Source organism: Polypterus senegalus, chromosome 10 (assembly GCF_016835505.1).
Source record: "Polypterus senegalus isolate Bchr_013 chromosome 10, ASM1683550v1, whole genome shotgun sequence".
Lineage (NCBI taxonomy): Eukaryota > Metazoa > Chordata > Cladistia > Polypteriformes > Polypteridae > Polypterus > Polypterus senegalus.
In genome coordinates this window covers 1873403-1895760 of record NC_053163.1, presented here as the reverse complement: position 1 = coordinate 1895760, position 22358 = coordinate 1873403, and the positions used below count along the sequence as shown (strand labels likewise).

General features: G+C 37.2%; 2 protein-coding genes across 6 annotated transcripts in view; one reads left to right on the top strand and one right to left on the bottom strand.

The window, feature by feature from the left end:
- Positions 1 to 45: 45 nt before the first annotated feature.
- tomm6 (translocase of outer mitochondrial membrane 6 homolog (yeast)) lies at positions 46 to 5783 on the top strand. Its single transcript, XM_039764809.1, has 3 exons — positions 46 to 233; positions 742 to 866; positions 5673 to 5783. Exons 1-2 carry the CDS (start codon positions 136 to 138, stop codon positions 836 to 838), a joined length of 195 nt encoding a protein of 64 aa, XP_039620743.1. The 5' UTR covers positions 46 to 135; the 3' UTR covers positions 839 to 866; positions 5673 to 5783.
- usp49 (ubiquitin specific peptidase 49) overlaps positions 1457 to 22358 on the bottom strand; it is an 88781-nt gene continuing 67879 nt past the window's right edge. For 3 of the 5 annotated variants that reach the window (XM_039764801.1, XM_039764803.1, XM_039764802.1), the window contains 2 exons: positions 15767 to 15972; positions 6654 to 14699 (listed from right to left, as the gene is read on the bottom strand). In XM_039764801.1, the coding sequence (XP_039620735.1) occupies positions 14581 to 14699; positions 15767 to 15972 (325 nt within the window). In that variant the 3' untranslated portion in view covers positions 6654 to 14580. Of the gene's footprint in view, positions 1502 to 1686; positions 1798 to 5782; positions 6627 to 6653; positions 14700 to 15766; positions 15973 to 22358 lie in introns of those variants that run through there. The other 2 variants (XR_005635114.1, XR_005635115.1) reach the window with 2 other exon arrangements.

Below are 22358 nucleotides of genomic sequence, written 5' to 3'. Positions count from 1 at the left end.
TAAGACTAGTTTCTGTCCGGAACTATTGAGTTGAGCTTGCGTAATTCACACGGACATATTACTCGATACACAGCCGGCACACGTTTCTCTTACCTCATCGTTGTTGTTGCCTGTGGTATCGTTGTCGCTTAAACTATGGGGATTGAGGGAAAGACGCCGAACCGTCCCTCTGGAGTGCTGGAGTGGATTTCCACAGTCTACCGTTTTGCCACAGACAGAAACGACTTCAGACGGTAAAGAAAAGTCAACGTTCGTGATCGTAATTCGAGCATCAACTGAACGCGTTAGCCGCGTTCGTTCGAGAACGTTCATTCAGTTAGCACCACATTCAGTCAAGGTTATAAGACCCGGAGTTGTACTGTGCTTATTAGTTTTTATATGTAAAAATAATATAATAGTTCTAAGGGAGGCAGGGTGGTCTCTTCTGCTATTTGTGAATACTTTGGGATTACATTGACTCGTGGCTGGGCTCAGATTAGTCGCGGCTGGTAATGGTTTATTTCACCAAGAGAGCAACTGTACCATTTTCTGGGGTGTGATATTTAATTTGAACCTTTTATATGCATTTAAGTATTTGCACACTTGAAAGCGCATCAAGGTAGACGAGCGAAGTCGATGTTACTGCATCGTTTGGGAAGCCAAGCACATCAAGAGTCTCGACTTGAAGTGCCGCATTAACGTTATTAAACAAGGGTAATACTTATACAGTATTTTGTTTCTCTGTATTCATCCATTTTATAGGAACCTGCTCGTAAATGTGGGTCTTTTTGCTGCTGGTGTATGGGCAGCGAGGAATTTATCGGACTTTGACTTGACGACACCGCAGCCTATTTCATAGCAAATGAAAGCTCAAGAGAAGATGGTTGGTAAGTTGGACTAGTGGTGAAATCATTTTATTAAGAGGAGTTCTATGTAGTACATCTACCGTTTACGCTGTCGTCAGGTATGTTGCATATTAGCAGGAAGAAATGTATACCAGAGTGCCCAAAGAAAATACTGAAGATACACTGCTGTTTAAAAGGTTGAAATAACTGACAATCTTTGTGTTTTTGATAAAAAAATTCGTTTTTTTTTAATTAATATGCCATTAAATAGGATTTTAAAATATAGTCAAGAGATTGCTAATATTGCAAATGGCTATTACAGCTTTAAATGACTGTATTATAATTGATTATTCCAATTATTGCAAAGCTCCATTTTTAGCAGGCATTACTCCAGTGTCCAGAAGGTAAATTCCCTTAGCCTATGCTCAATCATGTGTAAATATTAATTGGTTATTAGAGAAACCACTGTAATTATGTTAGTACAGCTCAAACCAGTTAGCCTGTTCAGTAAAGCACATTAACTGTCTTTCTTTGGTACTGATAATCCTTAAGTTCAATTCTTTCTTTTGAAATACCCAAAATGAAAAAAATACACAAATCTATTGTTGTCTAGCAAACTAAAGGTTACTTACATGCAACAGATTGCCAGTTTAGTTTTCATACAAAGGTGTCCATTACTATCATGAGAAAAGACAAACAGAACAGAAGTTAACCAGGAAAGAGAAAGCAGGGGAAGGCCCAGATGGACAGCTGCATAAGAGGATAATGACATCAGATAGTGTGTAGTTTGAGAAACAACACCTTACAAGTCCATCTTTCTTAACGGAATATTCTACCCAAATGTTTTTAATATGTTACTTACTTTGGTTTTCACATTGTTAGCCATTGTCCAGAATTGGTCGTCGCTGGGTCCCGTTCAGTTTAAATTTATCTCCTTTATCCACAAAATCATGAAATTAAATATTCTTCTTCACTACAAAAATACATGGGATAAGTAAAATATATTAAAAATATTTTTGAATGGAGTATTCCTTTAAATACACACAAAATACCAGTGTCATCTGCAACAGTGAAATGATAATTCCAGGATGGTGGTATTAGAGGTAGAATTTCGAAGAAAGGCCATATCTGAAAGACCGGAAAGAAGTGTGGAATCACCTAGAAATCCACTGCTTTAAAGTTGGTGTTCTTTTGATCATTTTAACCTTTTCTTTCCAGTGTTTCAGATGACACAGATATTTAGCCCATGGAAAATTAATTTACTTGCTTTGCTGAAAAGAATGCCAGTTTCAGCTAAGCTAACACAATTACAAAGATTTGTCTGTAAACCACTTGGAATTTAAACAGGCCTAATTAAGAATAAGCTTAAGATAATTTACAATTGGGACACTGGAGTAATGGGTGCTGAAAATAGGGTTTTGCAGTCATATGTGAATAATACATTTTAACCAAATCACTCTTTTTTTCAAGTAGCAACAAGCATTTGCTGCATAGTAATAACTTAGCTAGGTTTTAAAATCGATTTAATGGTGCCTCGATTAAAAAAAAAAGTCAATCGGTCAAAAAGCTAAAAATTTGTGGGCAATTCCAAACGTTTGAACACTAGTGTTAAGTTGATGAAAACCAATATGGTAGACAGACTGGAAAATAGATCAACTGAAGATCTCAAAGGTTCTCCAAGATTCAAATCAGGCTGTTCCAACAAGTATACATTGTGTGTGTGAGTGTATTTTATATATATATATATATATATATATATATATATATATATATATATATGCACACTCCACTTAAGTTACCCTTTTTCAACAACAACTGGATATGTTTGGTCAAAATTACTTACTACATTAAGTTGACTTTTTGAAACTAAAATATTTTTTTGATTTCTTCCATGACATGCTTACTACGGAAGCATGCACTCTTACAAAAGACTCTTCATTTTGCCAGAATGCTTGTTGTTGTTGAGTGGCTAGGCTGCTTCTCCAAAAGTGGAGGAGGTCAAATTGTGCATTTTACTTGTGCCAGTCAAATCCAGAAACTTGAGGAATTTCATGTTTTCATTAACTGGGTTATTTAAAAGTAGTAGCAGAACTTTATTTTTTAATGTGTAAGCTGTTATACAGGATTATGGAAACAGCCAGTAGCATATCGTGAAAGTGCAGTTTAATCTAAAGTGTATTTTAGGCTATATGGATAACCCTAAACTTATCTGACCCAGTTGCAGGAGTGACTTCAGTTACCGAAACATATCTTTTAAAATTCCACCTTCATATTAAATAAAAAGCAAGTGAAATAGCAGACTTTAATTATTCTGCTAATTGGAATAAATGAATTGTAGTACACAGAAGTGAAAATATTTACAGATTTTGTTGTAAACTGTAATCTGTCAGTTTCGATTAGGTTTGATCTTCCAGAAACGTTGCGTTACTCTGTATAATGCAAAGTACTTTCACTGGTTAGTGTGTGTTTTAGAGGTATTTTGGGTTCAGAAGAGAAGGTAGAATATGCTGATGGTTACTTCACTTTCCCCAAAACACTAGTTTTGTGTAGTATTCTTAAATTGAATTCCCTAAAAGCTGCACTAATAGCAGGCTTAAAAAATCCAATTAATGATTTGGTTTGCTTTACCCAAACAGATGTTTTTCTTCTTGGTAACAAAATGCACAGTCTTTGTGTAGTTTGCATGTTCTGGCCAAAATTTACATGGTTTTCACTTTATAATCCACTCTTTCTCGCTCTTAGAACTTGAAGGTTAGGCTGGCCATGACCTTTGATGAACTGGCACTAGATTCACTGCAGAGAGAAACACATTTAAGGCATCACCTTGCCTGTTGTAACAGGAGTTCACAATTCATGTTTGCATACAAGACTGTGGGTTGCTTTTTATATGTCATTCCAGCACTGGAGAAAAGTGCTAGAATTTAGTGGAAAGGTGATGAAAAGGTTCATGTGCATGTTAAAATGTTATTAGCTTTAAGTTTTATACCTTGTGATAGCAGCTCATTCATTACCTCTGAAAAGCTTGTGGATACTTGCGCTCCAGAGCTAGGTGTGTCCAAGTGAATTGCTGCCTGTAACAGTTTACATTGATTCTGTATATGAGTGGGTGCTGCTTTTAGGCATTTTTTGTAAGGGGTTGCATATCATATTGCACATTACAGTTACCCTTTTTCATGTTTTCTGTTTGTGTGTAGTGTTTGTCCTCATTAGGTTCTGCCAATTTATTTCATTTCTGTTTTTTATTTCCAGGTAATTGTCAGTGGTAACATCTCAATTAACAAGAGGCTTCTGTATCATTATTGAAATTATACTGTTGTTAGAGGTGTATCATATATGTAATAGAAAAATTACTAAAGACAGTGGGGTGTTTGCTATAAATGTTTAAAGGATTAATTTTGGTATTTTTCAAGTTGAAGATATTTCTTCACTGATATGATATATATGCATTTGACATACAAAACTATGCTCAAGTCCAGCATTTTCTTTAAATTAAAAAAAGTGCACTGGCGATTTACATTGGAACGAACAGGGCATGGTCAAAGCTGGAAAACAAGCTTCAAAACTTGCAGAATATGTCCATCTTTCAAATGAAAACAGTTGTCGAGTATTGGTCTGTGTCTTACATGTACATTTTAAAACAGCTTAAACGTGTAATATTTGAATAGAAACACACAGATATTATGAGATTCAGCTATTTTACAAGAAAAACAGCTTTGCACACTCCCTCAATGTTTGGCGTCTTCCTCAAAAGGTAAAATCACAATTTTTTCATGCCAGGTGGTTGGTTTTGTTTTGATTTATTTAACATATTTTATGTCAAAACTCACACAAGCAAAAAAAGTACCTTTACCTTGAGAAAAATGGTACCAGGTGTATGTGTTAAAATGATTATTTTCATGTCCTTTTTGTTGACACAAACTCTAAAAACATGTTTTCTTTTACTGAAACTGCAAAAACATATTCAGTAAGTTTTAGGCTTTTATTTTCCAATTGAGTTTTGTGCCCCATTGTAAAGTGTAAGTGCTGGGAATATATCTTTTAATTTATACAGAACACTGAACTTTGGAACACAGTTTGGCAAATGGATATATACTATGTTTGTAAAGAAATAACCAACATTAAAAATTATGGAACTTGTTCTTTAAATGTAAATGAGCACATTTGTCACTGTGTTGTACACCAAGTAGGTTGTGGCCATTTGCAGTCCTGTATAAGAATAAGCAGAGTAGGAAAATGATCTAACACTTTGTAAATAAGAACTGATTGGTGCTTTTCAATTTCTGCACCTGAACAGAAGCTTGTGCACTAAAAGGTGATTCAAGAAGAATTACTAAAATTCATTAGGAAACATTACAGTATTAACAGCAAATAGTAGAGCCAACATATCTCCGAGTCCAACATTCCTTTAAATAGTAAGAATTTGCTCCTAAGAAACTAAACATAGTGTCGTTGTGCAGAAGCATCATGTGAATGCCATGATCTGAGCAAATTGTTGTGCATTGCCTTTACAGTTTTAATACATTTTCTATCAGTCAAGTGATTGGTTCCACTGACTAAAATGAAAGCCTTTTCAAAAGAACTTAGTTTTAGCAAATTATAAAAACTGCACTAAACCCTGTTTTATAATGAGAAAGTACTATCCTCCACCCACAGGTGTAAAAAAGAATTTTAAAATTAAAAATGTAATTTAAAAATTAATTTTTCTGTTTTTTTTTTTAAATTGTTCCAGAATACTTATTAGCTTATACAAGTATTATTTTGATATAGTCATGTACTTTAAAAATGTAGTATTGAGTAAGGTATCAGACTAATTAAAAGAGTAATTCACCTTAGCGGTTTCTTTTCTAGGTGTCTTCTAATGCAGAGAGGAGTACCTGGATGAAACAGAAGCTCAAAATGTAACTGTTCTGCTTATTTAATGTTGCAATTCAAAAATAAACAAGTGAACACTTTTGCTGAGCTGAAATTGTGTTTTGGACAAATTACAGTATTCCCCATTCCTAAACTTACAAGAAGCACACCCAAACATGCCAGCTATGTCTACTCCACTGCTCTGTAAGTTCTGGACTTGGGTATCACTGCGCTGAGTGAAATGGGGAAGATAGCTTTGAGGGGTCAGATTAATTTTGATTCATATTCTCATTTTTCACTTTTCATGAAGCTCTATAAATCATTTTCACTTTATCATTGCATGGGCAAAGTAATAGCCTCGAGTACTTTTTGAGAAATTATTCAAATGTTTAATGAACAAACAAAAAAAAAAACCCTTGCTCAGCAGTGCTAAATTTGGCAAAATGCAGGTCACTTGTGTTAAAGGACAATGAAGAATATTTCTACTTTCTGTGTTGTAACTGCCTGAGAGAAGCCTCTTAAAGTGTTTTGTTTCAAAATGAAGATAAAAATTGCTGAGACTTCATTAAGATAAACCACAGGTTTGTCGAAAGACCATCCCAATCTTATTAAACAAGGAATCCACAAAGCAGGAGATTGATTTACAGGTCCAGGCTATTGGTTGATTAACATTTTGGCTGTCAGGGCTGCAACCACTGTGATCTTCCACGGCCAAGCTTATTCATCCTTGTTTAATTATGCAGTATACCATGTGCTTCTTAGAGCCTAATGAATGTGTATAGGTGGTCTAGATGAAATGTTCAGACTCTCCAAAAAAAAAGACGATTTTGGTTTTCCTTTTACTGAGCCAGTCATCTCAGAGGAGTGTTGTGTTTTTCATGATTTAAAATTCCACAATGGCAAAACAGTTGGGGGAAAATGCTGATCTGAAGATGGAAAGCTTGAGAAAACCTAGTTTAAAAACAAACAGCAAAATTTAAGAAACACATCTTTATGTAAAACAAATGTGTTCAGTATATTACAAAACTTCCAGAGTAGATTTTTAACTTGCTGGTAAAAGACAGTCTGTATTCATGTACAGATCTTTTTTGGGGGGAAAAAAAAAGAAAATTACAACATTAAAACACCTGTCAAAAGACTGAAAAAAAAAAACAAAAAACAGGATGTATTGATAATGGATTGGTCCATTTGTAACTTCACGCTTCCTCTAGTGAAATATAGTTAACAAGGCACCAAATGGAAGCCGTCAGCCAGCCGGCCACCCACCCAGCTGTGACATAGATAGACAAGGTAAACCCATCCAGATACAGTGCTTTGGTCCATACCACAGATACAGTTTAAAAATGTCTTAGACCAGGAGTCATCTCTGCAGTCTTCCCAGCTGATTTATAACTCGGATGTATATTTCTTTAAAAACAACATGAGACTTGTTCTACCAACAATACCAAGTATGTTTACCAGTTTCTGTGACTTTAGGTTTTCTGTATTAGGAAGATTGTAGAAAGTGGTTTAGAAAGATCTTCCTGTGTTTGTCGAACATTTTGATTAAGTCCAGACATGGCCACTTTAAGCGGCTAAATGGCAACACTGGACAGTAGAGTGAGGGCAACACTGCAACAGTACATGAGTAAGAAAGTAAAATGCCCAGTGACCCCGTATTCAAGTATTTTAAGAGTCTTGAAATAAATATAAATGAACAATAAGGAAAAAAAAAAGGTTGTGTTCCAAGCACCCACTTCAGCCATTCATACTTTATACATTGTTTCTGCCTTGGCCTGAGCCTGAATCTTCTTGTGCAATGTGAAGAACTGAGCTAGATCAGACATGTGTCCTCTTGTCATAACTTGCACACACAGTTTAGGATGTCAGATGATTGTGCTTTGTTTTGTGCTATTGCAGGAGTACACATTTCAACATCCTTGTCTACACCCACCTCTCTCTCTCTCACATATATATATATATATATATATATATACACACATACTTTCTGCAAGACAAAGCAGAATGATAAAATGCAGTGTAGTTGGAAAAATCGAACACCAACACAGATGACAAACCCGTAATCCCCATTTGTGATTCTAGTCCTATGCTTTATGTAGGAAAGATGGGAATTATAGCCTTATGAATTATATCAGTTCTGCAGTGGTTTACCGTGTTCCAAATAATAAGAAATGAAATTTTTTTTGTAGAGAACATTTACAATCACATTTTAGTTCTATCACTTGCTGGTTTTCTCTGACTATTGAACGCCTAAACTAAAATGTATTGAGTATAGGTGCGAGGCAGTGCAAGTAGGTCAATTGTCTAGAGCTACTTCACAAGACGGTTATTAACTGGTGACAGTATTTGCATTTGTGTAACAGCCTGGACATGTAGGGCTGGTGCAGGTTTTTGCTTTAACCAGTCTCCACTTTATAAACCAGTTCATAATGTTAAAGAAACCAGCTATTTGCTTCAGTGCTATGTCAGCTCTTGCTCATCTTGCATTGTCAGGTATTTCTGATATTGCAGATTTTCTTTTTCTGAGGTGGCCATTAACATAAGGATACTCAGTCTTGATCTTGAAAGTCCACATTGTTTGACAATTTTTATTCCAGTCAAGATTCCCTCTCCCCTCCAATGAGAAGCCAATTAGTACTGCTAATGCAAAAATATTTTTGGCTTAATTTTAGTTCAAATAAGATCCACAATCCTTTATTGCTTCTTCAATTCTTAAAACTGATGCTTTCATATTTTGAATTTCTTTTTGCTTAACCTGTTACCAAACATCTTAAGGCCATGGTAAATAACACAACTTTTCCAGCGATCTTCAGACAGAGCATTCATTTACATATTGTTAACAAATCTGAGTCAGTTGGCGGTGTCCTCCCCTGAAGCCAGTCATGTAATGTAACATGCCCAGCAACTTAAAATTAAACAGGTATGATATTGTCTTTAGTCACAGAGGTGGCCTCTGAGAGCTCGGGAGCTGAAAAACAATGAATTAAAAAGCACAGAATGCAGAAACGAGGAATGTACTTTAAAACTCACAAACAGGAGAGAAGCGTCTGTCTGATGTGTCGTTTTACATTCTACGACACAACGGAAAAAGAATAAGGGGCAAAAAATTGTGGCTGAACTCAGATGTTCCTGTTCACCCTTCCTGTTCACCGGCTCCACCATGCAACATGTTATTGACTGTTCCAAAAAAAAAAAAAAAAAAAAAAAGGGTGAGCATGACAGGGCTGGAAGGTCGTGACTCAGTCAGTGAAGTAGACATGTCCGGCTAGTTTATGTCATTAAGCCAACATGTTCTGGTGATGACATACGCCACGGCCAGAAATCGCGTAATGTGGCACTGGCTTTATTAGATAAGGAGGTCCCTTTTGTACCTTCATGTTCATTATGAAATTTTCATTAAACACTTGTAGTAAAAAAAAAAAGTGAAGGACCAGGAAAGAGGTGCTGATCTGCTTTGGTCCATAATACATGTTAATGATATCCCTTAGAAAAGCAAAATCAACATCATCAGAGAGAATAGTGCATAAATGAGGCACAGAATTAAACAACTTGTTTACAAAAGTCTTAATTTCCCCTTTGGAACAAATAAATTACAGTATATCTAACCAACATTAGGAACGGTCTTCTAAAGTGCAGATTCCATGTAGCAAAGACCTAAAACCACTGTGGCCATCCAGGACTGAAAATGGTATAGGTCAATGAGCTGCCAGTTTGTTGTTTTTTTTTTTGGAATATGTACAATTTATGTGGCATAAAAAAATAAGACATTAAAAGTATCACAAATATTGCCCCAGTGTGGACTTGAGGCCTTTTCAACAGATGTATTGTGAGATCAAACAAAGCTTGTACTAACTGGCTTTGCTATAACATTTTGTATACAGTATATCTGTTTGTATGTATGCAACAATTTTACTTATCTACTTTGTTTTCGCCATACAAAATTAGCTGCCATGATTATTTAAAGTGTAATATCATACTTAATGTGCTTGCCTTTCATATTTAAAAAATACTGCCGCAGCACTGCATGGTTTAACATTTTCCCTTCTTATCCACGTATTTGGAAGAACGTTATGCCTGAATGTTTAGTGGGCTTAAAAATGAAACTTTTATGGTAAAAGGAATGAGTTACTGTAAACCTGGATGCGAGTTAACTATGTCACTGAATTCAGGGGACTTGCTTAAGCAATCAAAAGATTGGAAAGGAGCAAATACAGTACATATAAGAAGAAGTACTTACTCCTTTGGAAGTTTTCACATTTTATTGTGACACAACACTGAGTCACAGTGGATGTAATTTGACATTTTTACACCGATCAACAGAAAAAAAAGACTACTTAATGTCAAAGTGAGAACAAATCTCTGAAAAGCAGCCAATTATTTAGAAATATTAAACACAAATAATTGATTGTATAAGTGTTAATATGACACACCTAAATAATCACAGGTGCAACCAGCTGGTTTTAGAAGTCACAGCAATAGTTCAATAAGAGGCCACCTGTCTGGGATTTCAATCGGTTTTAGTCTACGTGCCCCTAGATGCTAAAAGGTCACCATACTGACTTACTTCACAAAATGAAGACAAAAATGAGACTCCAAGCAATGTCATGAAAAAGTGAGTTTAAGTACAGGGGAGGGGACAGAGACAAAATGTCCATGTCACTGAATGTCTAGTTAAATTTGTCCTTAGGAAATGGAAAGAGTATTGCACAGATGTAAATCTGCCTAGAGCAGACTGTTCACAAAAACTTGAGTGATCATACAAGAAGATGAAGATTAGTGAGGAGGCCAACAAGAGACCTATGAGAACTCTGAAGGAGTTACAAGATACAGTGGGCTAAGATTGGAGCATGGCAAAGAAAAATTTACGGTGAAGGAGGGGAAAAAAAAACATGCACAACATCTCAGCAAGAGTTTGTGAGAAGGCACACAGAAAACTCTGAAGTCAGCTCACTATGGTCTGATTGAGTTTTTTTGGCCATCAGAGTCTGCTCCGAGTCTGGCTGGCCCTGCAAGGCTCATGAAGAAAAAATAAATACAGGAAAGGAAAACATGACACAGTCTGCAAGAAACCTGCATACTGGACGGTTCATTTTCCAGCAAGACAAGAACCCCAAACAAAGCCATAACTACACAGGAATGTCTTACAAACAACAATGACAATATAATGGAATGGCCAATTCAAAGTCCAGATCCACATCCAGCTGAGGTTTTTTTATCTGAACTTGATAGACTGTTCACTCACAGTCTCATGACACCTGACAAAGCTTGACCAATTTTGCAAATACAAACAGGAAATACTGTGTGTATATATATATATATATATATATATAGACCAGAGGACACAAACTCAGGACTGTCATGACTGCCAAAGGTGCATCTACTAAATACTGACTACTACTACTGAATACTCATGCAATCGATTATTTTGTGTTTTACATTTGCAATTAATTTAAATCACTTTGAAAAGATCAATTTTCACTTTGACATTAAAGATTCCTTTTTTTGTTGCTCAGCATCAAAAAAGCCAAATTAAATACACTGAGATTCTGTGTTGTCTACCTTGATAAAAGGATAAATGTCTGTATCTGTGTATTCATCTGGTTGCTATGTCTCTGTCACTCCAACAGATGGAGCATCACGAACATTTGTAGTAATGCATTTTATTATTAAAAATGTTTGTGATGTGCCACCTGTTGGCATGACAAAAGCAATGCTTTATACTGCTACATGCATTACTAAATATATTCTAATAGATGGTGCAATGCCAACGTGAACACTGAATACCCTGGTTTGTATATTGATTAGTTAGATTTCAATCTATTTTAAACAGGTAGCACAGCTAGTGTAACAATAAAATGTGAAAACATTCAAGGGGTTGCATACTTTATAGACAATGTTTGAGCCGCCAAATCTGTATCTATGCAAGAAAAAACAGATCTTGCATTCTGTGTGTTTTGACGATTGCTAGACATTTAATAACAGATACAAGTACTGGGTCAACATTAACAGGCCAAAATGTAAAAGCCATGTCATACTTGGGTGACAGGCACATGTCCCAAATGTGTCAAGAGAGAATTCCGTGATTTTTAATTTACCAAATAAACTTCTATAGATGTTGACATATTCCCTGTACTAAATTTGGTTACTCCTGGGTAATATTTTTATACACCGCATCACTTATTTGGTCTCAATATTTAATTTGCTTGTACTCTTTGCTCTACAAATCGAGCACAGAGCAACTGACTTCCCTCTACAAACAGTTTAGTTTTGGGGCGATTGGGTATCACTTGTGGCTTTAATATATTTCAATTGTCTTGGAAATTACAGTATCTGGATTTGATTCTACTTAAGCACTGGGCAGCAACAACATGCTTCACTGAAAGAATCCCCCTTCTAGTAACTTAAATGCCTTAATGCTGCAAGGGCAACATTTCATCCTTTTCAACTGTGTTTCCGTCGCAAACACCATTTACATAATCATAAAGAGTTGGAGCTAGTTGTGTAGTCTGACTTACCCAGTGACTCAGTCAAACTAGTCTGCAACTTGCCCCATCAAAATTAAACAAGTCACAGAAGCAAACTCTGTGTTTATGACAACTAACAACCAATGTAGTAGTAGGATGCATATAATGCAGCAATAAAGTATAAGGAATGTGGTTGTTTGGGAGCTCACAAACAGGAGACTAAACTGTTTTAGGTATCACAACAGTATTGAAGTGGGGGTTGGTGTTGGAATCCCAAATTGCAGATTCTCTCGCCATACCTGTAAACCCTTTGACTCTATCAGAGAGCATATTATTGCCCCAGTGAGTTGGGCAAGCATGCAATTCTTTGGAAGTGTAAAACTGTGATGGAAAATTCTCATGCACTTGGGTAATTTGACAACCCTCACACATACTCGGGTGACGAGATCAGCAACTGCAATCATCAAGTCTGACATTCCCTCCAACTAGAAGTCATGTAATGCAACATTAGCTTTAGTTTAACTTGCTGGGTTAAGGGTGCTGAATTAAATATGTGTGCCATTACTATCTCAGCAAACCCACAATTCCCTAATCAGAGGTCCCTTCCCTGCAGTAGTAGTGAGAAAGACACTTCAGTGTAGCCTCACTCATGTCTGAAGCACTGCTGCAAGCTGAGACAGCAGAAATGCTGATTATAGCTAAGTTTGTTTTTAATGTTCAAGTTTTAAAACCAGTTATTTCTCTTCAAGTACATGAGTTATTAAGAGTTCACCTAATGCAGTCATGTTAGATGTAGGCCACTCAAAACCTTGAATAGGAGTTATCAGGTTTGATAGTGTCCATTTTAAAAGTACAGCCACTCATATGCTATTCATGCCAAAGTTAATGCTCGTATTTTATTTGGGAAAACAAAAGTTTGACAGACTTACGTTATTAATTTTGTGCCTTCATCAAGAGGACATAAAGTGCAATATGAGCACTCTGTTCTTAGACAGGAATGTTTTTAACTGTCTACTAATGACAGCAAGGTGGTGGGGAGAAATATCTTTATTGGCAGATAATCCATTTAGCAAAAGAATTACTATCTGCCTGCACCCATAACTCTCCTGTCACGCTCCAGATACTTGGGTGTGTGCAGCCCGGATTAGGAATATGTGGGTTTGGGAAATGGATGGAGTGTATATCTTAGCATGCATCATTCTGTCTTGTAATTTTGAACCTCTTTATCCTTTGGATGAACAATTATTTTCTCAGTCTACATTCATAAGCTGTTTGTTCAGTGTTTCTACGTGTACTGATTAGAAAACACTCAATTTCTAAACTATTTTGAGGACTTTACAAGGCATACATTCAGCCAATAAAACAAGTAAATTCCACTGACTGAGTGCATGTCAGTTCAGATTGAAACAGGCTAGCTGAGCTCTTGCCCTGAGCTGTCTTGTGCAGCAGTATTTCACAACAGCCAATGCATTTCCTATTTGCAACACAGTTATTCCCAGAGACATATTTCAAATAAAAATATAGAGAGTGAAAAAACACTGGCAAAGCCCCCAAATCGCATCAGTCCTACAAATACAATCTACATAAAAATGGCTCAAAAGTCTTTAGCAATGGCACCATTAAGAAGGTATTACTGACCTTTATTTCCTACTCTTAACATATTTCTTTATTATAGGCCACAAACACATTCTGTGGGAGTTCCTAAACCAAAACTGCATACTTTAAAGCAGGGATGGTCCCACCCCTACCCCTGTATGTTGGCTCTCTGCAAACGAGGTTAAGCGAGGAAGCACCTAAGTAAATGCACGGCTCAATCAATACTCATCAGATTTTTGTAAGGGTTCATCCAATAGGATTAAATACATTTGCTATTCTTTGAGAACAAAAGCCATCCCATAAACGAGGCCTTCCCTCCCCTCAGTAGTGAGTAAGGAGGATTTAAAAGTTTTAACACAATACGGTGAATTCGGTTCTGCCAACAGGCAGCCAGCCAATTCAATACTGATTTTCGATTAGGGGAGTGGGAGAAGACTGACCAGCAAAGCCAGCCATATTTGAAGTGTTATCTTGGTCTGGGTTCACCTCTCAAGAAGATGAAGAATAATGAAAAATCCAAATCTGTTGCTAAGCTTCCTCCACTCTCTCAAGCAGCTTCTTATGTCTGCTACACAAGTCTCTTCTCAATCTAGTGCACCATATCAGGCTCCCACCTCCTTCCTTAGCGTCAGTCCGCCTTCAGTGTAGTTCTTCTTCTCCAGGCCACCTGTGCCTGTGCTTTCATTCCTTTTTGTCCCCTTCCCTCATTTTCCACCCTCCCATGAAAACCTGTTGCATGACATGTCCAATTCACATACTGTGGTTAGCCATTTTGAGGTGCATGGTAAGAGGAGTTCCTGTTGCAGTGATGTCACAGCCCTGAGTTTTATGAGTTGGTTCTCAGCTCAAGCTACGCTGGTTGGTGTGCATCGCTGAGTGTAGAAGAGAATGTAAGCCTGAGTGTTGCACACTTCTTCCACGCTGCACACGCTCATCTTGGAGTCATTACAATGGACCCAGAAACCTGATTAAAAGACAAAAAAAAACCAGAAATGAAATACAGAAAGATTAATAATCTAAAGACAATTTCATATCTGGTCTTTTATGGGATAAACACACAAAAGGGATATATGAATTTTGTTATTTTGTGAAATAATTTCCAATTTTCTAGAGAAGTTTTAAAAAGAAACTTAAACCTTTATTTATTGCATTTTTGAAATACACCTGCATAATGCCTCACTGTAACTACCAAGTCATAGGTTTTCTTTCTTTTAAAATTATTACTCATTTTTAGTCATGCTGGTATGTGTTCAGACCACATTGTGTGTGGTATGTATATATGTATGTATGTCTTTTTTATTTCAAGAGCTTCTGTAAAAATCCAAATTTGCCCTTGGGGACGAATACTAACTTACTAACCATGTCAACACACAACAATGGTGATTACAATGCTGGCGTTCACTTACTCAGCAGCCAAAAACACAGGGTCACAATCCTAAGACACTGGAACTGAGGTTCCCAAATACAATGATCTGATGGCCACCATGAAGCCCATGAAGCTGGTGAACAAGGCTAGAAACAGCGACCCATTGTTCGGCACTGTATGTAGTGCCTATAAAAACTATTCACCCCTCTGGAAGTTTCACAATTTTTTTGTTATACAATGAAACAGAGTGGATTAAAATTAAGATTTTTGACATTGTTTATTAGAAAAATCCTCCTTAATCTGTGCAAAGTGATCTAAGTTAATTACAAATCTAAAACACAAAATAATTGATCACTCTTAGGTTAGGTTTACTTCTTAAACACAAAATGTGTCTTGCAGCTAAGAAACTAGGCTATAAGACACACTTCAGTCCTTACCTCAAACAGCATAGCTTTAAACAAGTTTAACCTGACATTGTCTCAATTCAATTAATAAAATGCTAAAAGAGTTGATTTTTGTTTTTTTACAAAGCCCACTTTATTTTAATCTGACTAGTTCCAGACAACTACATTAACCTATCACTTCTTTCAAGATATTTGAATTTATAGCAAAACTTGAACAATGCACTTCTTTGCACAAACCACTTGACTCACTACTTTACTTACCCCCCTCAGTGTTGTAGCAGTACGCAGTGTAGTGTCCTGAGCCAAAACCCTTGCCGTGATGCATGACAACAGCAGATAGGTCGTAGGTAAAACTCTCCTTGTGGATTGAGGAGAGCGAGTCCCTGCAGCAGTAAGGCTCCATATTCAAAACCTGGTCAAAATTCACATGTACACCAATCTTCTCTCTGTGATTACGACCAGACCACCTAAGAGCAAAACCACAATAAATCAGGTACAAAATTATAAAAAGATGTCAAAGTAAGAAAAAAGACCTGTTGCAGAATGCCATATTACATTCTTATTCTGCTAAGGTTAATCTCTGAACATTTTAAGCCAATTTAGCTCTCACAAAGCACACACAAATAGAACCAATACAAACTCATCATTTACATTAGTGCTGGGCGGTATGACCAAAATTCTATATCACGGTATTTTTCAAAATTATACCGGTTTCATGGTATTCAACGGTAGTTTTTTCCCATGCATGAGTGGATGTTAACCACATTTTCCACTGCAATTATTGCAGTAGACTGGCTAAGAATAATCTATTCCACTGTCATGAGAATTGTACATTGTACAAAAACATTTTAATGTGCACACAAGTATTAATACAGGCTTGTATGGCCCCATAAAGTGATAGTTTTCAAAGGGGTGGCACTAATGAAGAGAAGGAATCACATTGCATGACAGTTGCAGTGAAAATATAGAACCTTTTTATTGAACACATTTTGCAAACAACTTTTTTTTTGACAACATATTTTCAACCATCCAAAGAGACATTTAGACTTAGTTAAATATCCAGAGGTGCTTGTCAAATGTTGTATTCCACTGAACAGGTCTTAGAAAAGGAATAAATAGTGAATATATTTTGTAAACCAACTACACTTTCTGTTAATGTTAACAATCTCTGTCCACTGACACAATAGCTATATGGATTATAATGGCGTTGATTATCTCGATACACCGCTTGCTTTTTTTGTCGTAGACAGTACCTCTAGCAAACGCGTCTACAAGTGACATCTGACTCAAGTGTCCTCTAGCTTTTTCAGTTTTACCTGAGGATGTGGAGGATGCCAATCTTAGTTCCATACATTCATGATACTCCAAAGCATGTTTGCGGCTAAGGTGATACAGCAAATTGCTTGTGTTGCCGCCTCCGGCGACAACTTTAGCTCAACAGCATTTGCAGTAAATAGTTGTTTGGTCCACATCCAAACTTGTAAAACCAAAGTATCACCAGATACAGCTCCTTTTCTCGGCAAAAGTTCTTCTGTGTCATCACGTTGAACGTTATCGTCTGCTACAGCTTCAGAATGTTCTCTGTCCATTTTCACCACTCAATACCACCATTAATATATGTGCTCCATTGCATGCATGTTTAGTGGTGTAGCAGTGTAAATGGTCCCCCCTTAAACAGTTTCACACTGCGCCACGTTCCGAACATTGTTTAGGCTATTTAAACTGGTGTTGTGGTATAAGAAAAATCCATATCATAACAAAAATAAAAAATGGTTTTCGGTATGAACTGGTGTACCTCCCAGCATTAATTTACACCCAGAGTAACTCTGTATTTCTGGTAAACTATAGTGTATGCTTTTTTACTCAAACCAAGTTGCTAATTAATAATACCATTTATGCATTGATTGGGACTTAAACGACTGGGTTAAAATCTGAAAAGACAACTTAAAAAGATACATAGAGTAGTTTTTCACTACCATATTATGCACTAGCAGAATACCTGCGCTTCGCAGCGGAGAAGTAGTGTGTTAAAGAAGGTACGAAAAAGAAAAGGAAAATTTTTTAAAATAACGTAACATGATTGTCAATGTAATTGTTTTGTCACTGTTATGAGTGTCGCTGTGATATATATATATATATATATATATATATATATATATATATATAGAAAATACCAGCTTTGCAGCGATGTCATGTGTTAAAGAAGTTATGAAAAGAAAAGGAAACATTTTAAAAATAATGTAACATGATTGTCAAAGTAATTGTTTTGTGTATTTGGTGGCAGCGTCACAAAGTTATTTTCGTCTAGCTGCATCAGAAAATGTACCACGACGTCTGACACGCCTTCTTTTTACTGTTTTCTCACAGCTTGGATTTCTGCTGTCATATATACACACACACACACATACATATATATATATATATATATATATATATATACACATACATATCTTCATATCTATATACATATCTACATATACACACACACACACACACACATATATATATATATATATATACACATACATACCTATATACATCATATATACACACACACAAATGATATATATGTAAGTGTGTGTGTGTGTGTGTATATATATATATATATATATACATACATACACACAAGTATACAGTATGTATGTGTGTATGTATGTGTCTATATGTGTGTGTATAGGTTTGGTCACTGAGTGCAAGGGAAAAATAATAAATTATAGTCTATAAGTTATTAAACAGTAAAACATTAACGTTTTAAGAAGTACAGGTACATTGAAATTACATTTTCTATGTGAGCGTTCAAATTTGTGCCTCTGGTAATGTGCCTTACCGGCATTTAAAGAAAATTAGTTTTGTGTCCTCTGCAGTGTTAAGAGAAAGGCTTTGGTTTGGGATAAAAGGAAAAAGGTGTAAAGAAAGGAAAGTTGCCTTTTTCTTTTATATAGTATAGAGATGTGTTCGCTGGCGTTATGATGCCTTTTGGGGACAGTCGCGGTGGGTCTTGTGTAGACTGGTGAGGCGTCCCGCCATTAATCGGCTGTGATGGCACTGTCAGTCCTCCACTCCTGTGCGTGTCTTCATAATTCGAGGTGAGGACCTGATAATCGTATACGTGCAAAAGAAAGTGTGAATCGCCTTAATATTATTTTGCCGTGGTGTAGAAAAGGGGTCCCGTGTTTGCACTTGTCTGGGCTATAGCGCAGGGGGAGGATGAAAAAAAATTAAAAGTGTTCACTTTGACTTAAGGCAGAAGCGCAGTCAGCGTCTCAAAGGCCGGCACAGCTATGCACGCGCTGGCTGCTCGACTTTTGCTGGGCAGGAGACCCCAGTTTTGCAGACACGTTCATGATATCAAAAGTCTCAGCGCTCTTTGGAGGTCATTCATATATTATATATATAGCAAAATACCAGCGCCTGCAGGGAGAAGTAGTGTGTTAAAGAAGTAATGAAAAGAAAAGGAAACATTTTAATAATAGCGTAACATGATTGACATTGTCATGAGTGTTGCTGTCATATATATGCCTGCCTAAATAAGTCACCCTCGCTTTGCTCTTACTTTTTACCGTTCATTTAATCATGGCTAGTGGCGGAAAAATTATAAAATGGAAGGAGGATGGCTTTACCAAAACAATTATTGATGGCGAATCGATTATTCATAAAGCTTGAATTGGTGATCTGTTTTTCTGTGTTAACCTCATATTTTTCATACTTCTTCTCAAACTAAGGTGGTGCGAGGGTAAAATGAATCGGGATGCTGATCAATGTAATGGTGTACCAGGAAATCATGCATTGACAAAAGCTCCCTTTGCTTGTAATGCAAAGTGTGATTAAATGCATTATTTTTAACGCGTTATGGAGCACATGCATCAAGCTTCTCAGCTGTGCTTGTGCTAAGAAAAGGAAAGATTTTAAAAATAACGTAACACGATTGTCAATGTGACCTTTTGTAAGTAGTGCCTGGAGGATTCAGTGTGTAGAAACTCTAGAGACAGCGTGTGTATTAACTTGTGGATTTTTCTGTGAGTATTTGGTGGCAGTCTGACGAAGTTGCCTCGGAAGACGGCGTTAGCCGCGGAGCTCAGCTCAGAGCGAAATAAGATGAATGGGAGGGAGATGATGACGTGACTCCCCACCCGCCTTTAACTGTCAATCCCCCACAAACACAGTGTCTCGGAATTTGCATAAGCACACCCCTTCACCTACAATTTTAACTTAGTTACAAAGTGATCAAAACTCTCGTTTATATCCTGCGTCCTCTCATTAAAGTTGTATCCCGCATTACCTGTGGGCATGTGAAACGCCAGCGGTAGCCTGTCTATGAACTTAATTTAAAGTTTAGGTTTACACCTTGCTTTCTTTCGAGGTAGCAGCACTCATGAATATGGTAGTATATGTCACTTTCGCTTCGCTTCTTATTGTTTCGCTGCCTTCTCAATTATATAATGCATGTTTTCTTAAGCGCTTTTTGGAGGTCTTCCTGGTTTTCTACGCACTGCGTTGACAGTCAGTTCACGTGATTACGTGGGAGGTGTGATGATGTCACACGAAACTCCGCCCCCCCACGTCATTCCAGCTCAACTCCATTACAGTTAATGGAGAAAAATACCTTCCAGTTATGACTGTTACACGTAGAATTTTGAAATGAAACCTGCCCAACTTTTGTAAGTAAGCTGTAAGGAATGTGATTGCCAAATTTCAGCCTTCTACTTAGGAGTGGAGTGGAGTGGAGTGGCGTGGCGTGAGTGCGTGCGTGCGTGCGTGAGTGCTTTGCTTTTTATTAGTATAGATTAATTTGTTCCAGGAAATTGTATTCTTTAAATAAATTAAAAAAAAATACTGCACCTGTTCTTGTACATTAAAATAGGGTCAATGGGGAACTACTTAAAAAATATAAAAGTGAAGCCTCAGTGATAAATGTTAAAGCCAGGATTTATAAGGCATGCTTCTATAATTACACTTCTAAAGAGTAACTACTTCCCCACTTAAGTTATGAATATAGAAACACAAATAGATTAGTGATAAAAAATAAAATAGACAGTCAACTCTGACAGCTGGAACAAAGCAACATTGCAAATAAAAATACTGTATATGTAAATACTCCAAGTTCGCATTCATAATCTGTGCAGCAAACCACAATAAATATGCTACAATGCCTGAGGTATTTAACACTAGAATTACCAGAGCCTACGAAAAAACTCGTAATTCCGTCCCACCTTAAACTGCTTCTTAAAATACCTTCACACCTCTCCGCCAGCGCCCTTTGTCTTCTAAATGTGCTGATAAAGAGAAGTCGGCTATTCCATCCCCCCACCAATTTAGAACGTACACGAACTTCTCTCAGCTCATGCCTTGATTGAGTATCTGGGAGTGAAGTGGAGTTTTAGAGCGGAAATAATAGATCGTTGTTTGGAACACACGCATTTCATGTCTGTTCCGTTTCTACAGTAATCTGTGTCAACACATTGTTAAAACAGAAACTTTTTTATATTCTAGTAGTAGATGACAAAATGTAGGCATAAACTATATAATGTATGAAGCCTGAAGTCCAAATAGCAAAGAAACATTTTCACAAGAATAACACAATTGCACTTTTATTCAAACATATAACTGCAGAAACAAAAAGCCGCCTTAACAGGCGACATTGACACCAGTTTACTGTAACTGACTCCGTGCCTCAATAGACTCAGCCCCCGCTTGGGAATCAAGGGGTCGCGGGTTCGATCCTGTGCCCCTCCGTTTTGAGAAGTAAACTGCTCTTATCTTACTGTTTTAGAATAAAAGCATACATTTGATTTCAGTCTGTAACAGCCGGTGCAGTTTATGATCCTTGTAAAGGTTAGCTTTTTTTTTTTATTCACTTTTCATTCTCTCAGTCGCGTTCAGAATCAATCCATACAACCCCATCTGACACGGCTGTTTTCACTAAAGGCGCTATAGCTCTGCAGTGTACCACGATGCATACTAACGCACAATCACCCTCCCCGGTTCTGACACACAAACGCTGGCGAAGCTGCCTTCTTCGTATCTCACCGTCACTTGCTTTTCGTTTTATTGAGTGTTGTTCCTGCCAGTCCCCGCATGTTGCTGTATGCTTTTTCTTTTGTACTACAGGACATGCAGAGGAAAGAATGGTAAAGACCAGTAACCGGCTATATGCAATCATCAGACACTCCCCATCTGCCCGTGTCGTTCAAGCACAGGAATATATATTTGTGTAAAAGTATAACAAAAGTGCACTTTTATTCAAGTGCACTTTTTCCATCGCCTTTTCCTGTAAGAAGCAGTGTACACACTTCTCTCTATCCAGCATACAGCAACATGCGGGGACTGGCAGGAACACTCAATAAAACTGAATAAAAAGAAAATCAAGTGGCGGTGAGATACGAAGAAGGCAGCTTCGCCAGTGTTTGTGTGTCAGAACCGGGTGGGGGGGCGTTAGTATGCATCGTGGTACAGCACAGAGCTATAGCGCGTCTGTATTCTGTTTCTTTTGTACTCGAGGGCACGCAGAGGAGAGAATAGTAAAGAGCAGTAAGTTCGGCGCTATATGCAATCATCAGACACTCCCCATCTGCCCGTGTCGTTCAAGCACAGGAATATATATTTGTGTAAAAGTATAACAAAAGTGCACTTTTATTCAAGTGCACTTTTTCCATCGCCTTTTCCTGTAAGAAGCAGTGTACACACTTATCTCTATCCAGCATACAGCAACATGCGGGACTGGCAGGAACACTCAATAAAACTGAATAAAAAGAAAATCAAGTGACGGTGAGATACGAAGAAGGCAGCTTCGCCAGTGTTGTGTGTCAGAACCGGTGGGGGCGTTAGTATGCATCGTGGTACAGCACAGAGCTAT